The sequence below is a fragment of the Capsicum annuum genome, chromosome 1 (genome assembly GCF_002878395.1).
Source record: "Capsicum annuum cultivar UCD-10X-F1 chromosome 1, UCD10Xv1.1, whole genome shotgun sequence".
In the NCBI taxonomy this organism is placed as follows: domain Eukaryota; kingdom Viridiplantae; phylum Streptophyta; class Magnoliopsida; order Solanales; family Solanaceae; genus Capsicum; species Capsicum annuum.
In genome coordinates this window covers 166,387,823-166,395,866 of record NC_061111.1, presented here as the reverse complement: position 1 = coordinate 166,395,866, position 8,044 = coordinate 166,387,823, and the positions used below count along the sequence as shown (strand labels likewise).

The 8,044-nt window shown below is 36.2% G+C and overlaps 1 protein-coding gene across 2 annotated transcripts; it reads left to right on the top strand.

Moving 5' to 3' along the window:
* Positions 1–655: 655 nt before the first annotated feature.
* LOC107841069 (peroxiredoxin-2F, mitochondrial) lies at positions 656–7,956 on the top strand. Of its 2 annotated transcripts, XM_016685079.2 has the most exons (5): positions 656–973; positions 1,072–1,101; positions 2,700–2,858; positions 7,195–7,289; positions 7,668–7,956. In XM_016685079.2, exons 1-5 carry the CDS (start codon positions 788–790, stop codon positions 7,771–7,773), a joined length of 576 nt encoding a protein of 191 aa, XP_016540565.1. In that variant the 5' UTR covers positions 656–787; the 3' UTR covers positions 7,774–7,956. The 2 variants fall into 2 exon arrangements, with proteins under 2 accessions (XP_016540565.1, XP_016540570.1); XM_016685084.2 differs by lacking the exon at positions 1,072–1,101 and having other exon boundaries at positions 742–973.
* Positions 7,957–8,044: the final 88 nt, after the last annotated feature.

The window sequence follows — 8,044 nt, the reverse complement described above, 5'->3', positions numbered from 1 at the left end:
CGAATTAGTAGGTAATGTTCCCAAAACCTTCTTGCTCTGATATATATATAACAGTAACTTAGTTATCCTTATTGGGTTATCGGTTTAACCGATCACCCAATAAGCTAAAACCGAAACCGAACCATTTACCCAATGAATTTTTTTATAATACCAATAAAAAATCGTTAACCCAATAATCCAATACTAATAACTCAATAATAATTTTATCGTTCAGCTAGGTTTTTGCACACCCCTAGTTTGGGTTATTTTGGCCCATGTAGTTTAGATACAATTTATATATCATATTGATACACTCCATATACCATACTGATACAATTCTTAAAAAATAGACCAATGAATTTATGGGTAAATATTATATTATTGTTATATAAAATATTTATTTTTTAATATGATGTGATAGAATTTGTATCATTGTTGTATAAAATATATATATGTATAAGATGCATATAGAAATTGTATCTTTATTGTATAGAATACATATCTGTACAAGATATGTATCAAATTTATATCAGTATTGTATAAAGTTGACAATAAATGACTAGAAAATAGAATTAAAATTCAATGACCATTTTCGTGTCAATAGTTTCATCCAAAATACTATTTATGTCTTTTCCCCTTATTTTTACAATTGGAAAGATTTCAAGACCCTTGGAACCAAATGAATTTGGACACCAAAATTAGGCCCAAATTTGACTTCCCTAAAAGGCCCATTCTTTCCCTGTCCTTATATATAGTCATCAGCAAACACCAGAAATGAAGGTAGCAAAAATCTTTGCGAGAATTAGCTATGGCAATGTTAAAGAGAACAAGAATGGTGAAGTCTATGGTTCAAAGCCTTAGATCTTATGCTTCTATATCTGTAGGGACTGATCTCACTGTAGCTGCGCCAAATGTTTCTCTACAGAAGGCTCGATCTTGGGATGAAGGTGTTTCCTCCAAATTCTCTACTACCCCTCTCAAAGATATCTTCAAGGTAAAATTATATATATACAAATTTTTCATAGTTTTTAGTTTATTTTTCCCCTTTTCTTGTCCCCCCCCTTTTTAAGGGTTCTTTTGTTTGGTTTTCAGGGTAAAAAAGTAGTAATCTTTGGCCTTCCTGTAAGTTGACTTTCTTCTATCTTTATGTTGCCACTGATTTTGAATTACCTGTATTGTACACTCCCTTCGTCCCTTTTTATGTGATAGTCTTTTCTTTTTCGTTCTCCTTAATATAATTAGTAACAATTTAGCTTTAAAATTTCATTTTAATCTCTGATGAAATGATTTATAACCACACAAGTATCTCAGGATTGTTTTAGACCACAAGTTTCAAAAGTCTTCCTTTTTTTTCATAAACACCGTGCAAGTCAAACGATGCCACATAAAATGGGACGGAGAGAGTATTAATTTTCATTGTTGTTAGTAGTAGTTCTTTTGTTTTCATTGATTGGAATAGAGAAAGTGGGGTTGTCAAATTATGAGAATTCTATAGTTTGCCGGCCATTATATTGGAGCGAGGTTTATCTTGTGCGCCCCCCAAAGGTTAGCTGCGGGTTCCCTTGTCCTTCGAAAAAAACTTATGAGAATTTTGTTTGTTTACTGTAAGAGTTCACACATAAGTGTAACTTTTTTTTGTCTGTCTTAGAGTGAAACTGAAACCTCGGAGCTTCGGTCAGTTTAGTTGTAGGATTTTTAATCTTCTTGTTGTTTGACTACTGCATATTTTTGTTGAAGACCTCCAAATTGTCAACTTGTGCTTCATTCATGTTAGTTTTATCTTTTATTTTTGGTTTATGGTTTTTTGTGTTTGGCGGAGGGAAAAGGTCCTTTCTTTTCATTGGGATGTAAAAGGTAAAAAGTCCTAATAAGACATCAACAACAGCAATAACAAGTAATACTCCTCAATCCAACCAACTAATCCTCACAAACCATGTAGCTCCATTTAAGCCTCATAAGAAATCAAAGTGCAAGTTTTTTCTCTTTTTCTTTTTACTTCTAATACAAAACAATAGTGTCTTCTTTTGTACTTTAAATACAAAGTACTGAATCAAGACGTTATCCGATGACCAAACTGCAGTGAGCAGCTTTATTTGTTCTAATGTTTTATCTTTCTGGGAATACAAATGAATACTGCTACGACGTAAGCAGATTTTTAGAATAGTTAATCTTGTTATAATTCCAATTGTTACATATTACTGGATTAACATTGCCGCTTGGTTGGTTGCGCATATTTACTTCTGGAGGTAGATACAATGGAACACAAAGTTAAATATTTAATTTCATTCTGTTTATTTATAATCATACATTGGGGGAGGGGAAGCGGAAGCAGAAGGGGAAATGGGAACGAGATAACAAAATGGAGAATTGAACCTTCACTAACAATGTGAAAGTTCAGGTAGCCAACCAATCAACCAACTGGACTACCATGATTGCCCAATTGGTCTGAACTAAAATAGAAAAAGGGAGCTCCCTACTCTGCAATAGAAGATTTGAATAAATTGACACTATGAAACGATTAGAAAATTGAATAAAATGACACTAAGAAATGATGAAGGAAAGAAAGATTCCATATTTTCTTTGATGATTGTGGTAGGAACTTCTCCAGATAAGAGGCTTATTGCATAGCCATTTTGAATCCAGCCATTTGATTAATATCTGGTTCTCTTTGTTATCTTGATTTTATATCTTCCTAAAGATGTTACTTGTACAATTTCCAGGGTGCTTACACTGGAGTTTGTTCAATGCAACATGTACCTAGCTACAAGAATAACATTGATAAGTTCAAGGCCAAAGGAATCGACTCTGTGATCTGTGTTGCTGTGAATGATCCATTTGTTATGAATGGTTGGGCAGAAAAGCTACAAGCCAAGGAAGCTGTAAGTTACTCTTCCATGCCTTGTCTTTCAATGTTTTTCTTTAAGAAATGTAACATTCACTAATTAATACTTCGAACTTTCAATCGTCCTTGGAAAACTTGTAGCACTTGCTTTTTCTCAGTTCTCAGCAGAAGTAAACATATTTTGATAGATCAACCTTCTCGATCATGTAACTTGTGTAGGGGGATGAATCTATTTGCTGAAGAAGTTTAATCTATCCCTTTTGGCAAGACTTGGAATGGCAAAACATACCTATTTTTGCCCCAAGGCTGTGGTTTAGTGGTAAGAGCGTGTAATGACCTGAGAAATGGAAATAAATTGAATGCAGCCACTCTAGTTCGAAACTAGAAAGACAGCGAGGGAAATAACTAACACTAAAATCAACGGCCACGATCAGAATTCAGTTAATGAGCTCCGAGGGCTCAGATGCAGCCAGCTGGACGAGTTTTGTTATAAAGCCTAACAAACTCGTTGGGCAGAGTATTATCACATAACTGGTATAATCCAAATTCCCTTCTCTGCTGAATCCTCTTCTCTCTTTCTATCCTCTAACCTAGCTCTCTTCTCTTCTCTTCCATTCTACAGATTACCAGCTCATCTATGGAGTCGAGTAGATAGTTTTCCATATTTTTCAGTTATCCTTTAGTTTCCATTAGTTGTAATCATCATTCAATATCAGTCAATATAATATTAGAAAATTGTCCCAAAAATATTGCGATTACTCCTTTTTAGCTTTTGAGAATTGAGATCATAACAATTGGTATCAGAGAAACGAACCTGTCTCAACTGTGGATAGTAATTCGAAGAAGATATTTGCGGAATCTACTATGGCTGAATTGGTTGAACGAAATAATGCAAATAGAAGGGCCCTTATGGATGGAATGTCAAGAATAGTTGTGAATGTTAAACAATTGTAGAGGTGGTGTGAGGATTGCATATGTAGTGTCGACTGCCAATGCAACTCTTGCGTATATGGTTGCATACGTAGTGTTGACTGCCAATGCCACATTTGTTTTGATGATTGTTCGAGGAAAAAGAATGAAGGAGACAACCACACCGAGATGGTTTTAGATGAACTTGCTATGGACGAATTGCTGAAGGTTGAAAATAGCAGTAAGATTGATTCAGAATACAATGAGGACCAGATGTTCGACGAATGACCTCAAAGGGTCGAATCTGAAGTTTTACTTGAACTTCACTCCATCCAAAATACAAACACCACGAAGATCGATATCGTGAACTCATATTTGGATTCACAACCTTATGTTCTTGCTGTTGAAGATACAATACCGAAATTGATGGGTCCCAACGATCTGTCCGGTGCTTATAATTTCATGACCCACCTTGACTGTACACCTTGGTCAATTTCAATTGAGGTAATGAGTTTTCTATTTAAACACATGGGATATAAGCTTGACATGGATCTTGGTGACAAGCTATTCAATATAAAACTGGAGAGTGATATTACTAACATGTTTTGTTTGCATAGATCTTCTGATAACATCAATCGAGTGTGGGATACTGGATGACAATTGTTTATGCATTTCCCTGTTGTGCATATTGGTTCTAATTGTCCAGTTTCTGCCATTTCAATATATAACTATGATTATAGTGGTATAGGAGGCCTATCCTTACACGTAACAACATCGTCCAGGAAGGAGATTGTGTTACTTTGTGGCTCAATTTTGCAATTAACCTTGCCTGATGACTCTAAAGAGGTAACCGCAATTGATTTGTTTGAACACAATTGGTCAATTGAAAGGTGTACAATCTGGAAAGCTTCTCAAAGAAGGGATTCAGTCGTCGCTAGAAGTTTATGTCATTCTTGGTTATTTGATTTATCCTTCTTGTTGCAATGTACTCGTGTGCTCATAACTTCTGGTGTAGACTTGAAGATGGCAAAGCGACATGGTTACCGATTACATGAAGAGAATTACTAGTGAATTGGTCAACCAAAACTGAAGTTAAGTTAGGGACATTCGACACCGGGCAGGGAACTAAGGGTTCAAGACAATGTGAAAGGAAGCCTCGCTTTCTAAAATTGGAATACTTGTTAGCTTCTTGTCTTGTAGCATTTTTGCCTTTGGATGATGACTTTGAACTTCTTCAGCCAAGTTCTCAGGACACATTGCTTAGTCGTGGCTTACACAAAATGGAATACAATGGAAGTCATTCGAGTAGGATGTGGCTCTCGACTGACTTGATATTCCGAAAGAAATTGAAGGATCCTTCAAATATTGTGTTCAACTATTTGTTTGTATATACTTGTGGAGCTTAAGGTTACTTCATTCGAGTTATGACTTGGATTTATCTTCTAATCAAGAAGGATGGGAGAACACAGTGCAAACAAGTTTCTTAGCGCTTGATACTTGGGTTGTGATTGAACCAGCAGTTGGTAATAATCTGACAAGGGATTTCCTTACTATATTGGACAAAAAATCTGTTATTCTTTATGTGGAAGGAGGTCATGTTCAATTTGTGAGTAACCATGGGTCCTTAAAGTTCCCATATGACCCTGGGTTTAGCTTGCCTTGGAGAGACTCTAATTTCTTCTCTGTCAATAATTTTGATCCTCCAAAAATTGTTGCATCTTCATTGAGCTTTTATAAAGTGCTTGAACTGCCTACTTCAGAGGATAGTCATCTGTAGAAGGCAAGGCAGCTCCCAGGTTACATGTTACTGGCTATATGGTCCCTAAAGAGAAGATGATACGCATGAAGAAAGCTACTTATGGTTCTCAAATAGAAGTCATAGATGATAGAATTATAGCCTTTTTACGTCTTCTCTATGCGACTTCCGTGTATATTCTTGAGGATTACAAGTTTCTATTTGATCCAGGAGGCATTGGTATTTCATTTGGTGGTCCTTCACATCAATTCCCATTCAATCCCGGTTGTTTCCTCTTCAGGATAACACCCTTGAGGACTTGGTGTTCTTCAACAAGTAGGGTGTTCTAAATTTCAGCTCATCCTTGACCTCAAGGATTATTTGAAGAGGAAGGGTATGTAATGACCTGAGAAATGACAATAAAATGAATGCAGCCACTCTAGTTCGAAACTAGAAAGATAGCGAGGGAAATAACTAACACTAAAATCAACGGCCACGATCAAAATTCACTAAAACCTGAGGGCTCAGATATAGCCAGCTGGACGAGTTCTGTTATAAAGCCTAACAAACTCGTTGGGTAGAGTATTATCGCATAACTGGTATAATCCAAATTCCCTCCTCTTCTGAATCCTCTCATCTCTCTTTCTATCCTCTAACCTAGCTCTCTTCCCTTCTCTTCCATTCTACAGATTACCAGCTCATCTATGGAGTCGAGTAGATAGTTTTCCATATTTTTCAGTTATCCTTTAGTTTCCATTGGTTGTAATCATCATTCAATATCAGTCAATATAATATCAGAAAATTGTCCCAAAAATATTGCGATTACTCCTTTTTAGCTTTTGAGAATTGAGATCATAACAGAGCCCAGGGAATGATGTGTGGGTTATGCATAAGTCACGAGTTCAAACCCTAATATAGACCAAACAAGGTTGTATTTAAGTAGAGTAGGGTAGAGCGTGGACCCAAGATTTAATGACCGTCAAACTGTAAGCCAGCCGGTCCACAGGGATTTCTCGGTTATGAGGATTGGGTTTGGGCTTGTAGGGCTGGGGAACTGGTCAAAGAAGTATGTTGAGCAGATCTTACTTTTAAGCAAAAATAAGTATCTAATTGATAGGAGTGCTGCTGCTGCAGCTAAAGGAAGGAATACTAACTAATTTTCCTGTATGTGTTCAAAGATACTGACAATAATGATATGCTAATACATTCCAACTTAAATCTGAGGTTTGTCTCTCTCGTCATTTTAATATATTCCAACTGAAACTCAAAACTTCCTCCATGGAGCTGGAATCCTATGTAGGTTGACTGGCGTTGATCTCTAACTGGGACGATTTTATTTTGTAGCAGATCGAGGATGAAGTAATTCATAAAATGTATGAAGCATCAAAAAGTACAGGCTGATGTAGATTGTTATTGTGCTTTATCATTAACTCTGATTGACCGGGGTTGTATAACCAAGAGAGATCCATGATTAAGATTCTCATGATCCTGTTATTTAGCGATCTGGCATTGTTGATGTCACCATGTTTATGACCTTTACATCTCAAATGTCGTTCTAATCATTTGTTGATGTTGCATTATTGAATTTAATGGTTAATTTGATAGCATTATAGATTTCAGAAAATTGCATGATCTATATCAGCTGGCTTTTCAATTATGATAGTACCTGGGATAGTTGTTCTTTGTTTAGTAGTTGCTCTAACAATGAGACTACTATTTTATGATGCAGATTGAGTTTTATGGTGATTTTGATGGAAGCTTCCACAAGAGTTTGGACTTAACAGTTGATCTCTCTGCTGCTTTGCTTGGACCTCGATCTCATAGGTAAGGGAGTCAATATTTTATGAATCATCATTATGTCAATTCATTGCTTCGTCGTGGCTACATAACTGAAGATTGTCAATGCCAAAATTGATAATCCTAGTTAAATGTGATCAAGTGGTGGACACAGTTGTTTTCCAAAGGACCATATGTGTTGCACACTTATTCTCCACTCCCGTCAGGAGGATCAATAGTATTCCCACTTGCCCTCTCGCATGACTCAAACCCTCAACCTACCCTGTCATGTTGGAGGTGCTCAACCACTTGAGCAAGCCGCACTTGTCCCATATGTGTTGCACCTAAACATGTATATTGTATAAAATTTGTAATTTGGACGTACTAATCCGTTGATTAACATTTTTTGTTGCTGTTGCTACGTAGGTGGTCGGCTTACGTCGTGGATGGGAATGTTAAGGTTCTGAATGTTGAAGAAGCTCCGTCAGACTTCAAGGTTTCTGGGGGAGATGTGATCCTCGGACAGATCTAGATTTGCTTCTAATTAATCACGTTTTTGCCCATTGTCGAATAAGTTCTGCATACTTTCATTTCATGTTGTAATTTCGGTTAATAAATATTAAATAGATTACATATATTCGACTAGCCTGAGCTACTTAGTCACTTTCCCCGTTTGGTAAATTCTTAAACCATGAAAATATACAGTATTTATTTATTCTTTTGTTTTTCTTTACCGAGTTCAATTTGTCGGAAATTATTATCCATTATAGTTTAGGAGAAATTCTCAAATGATCATTTAAATT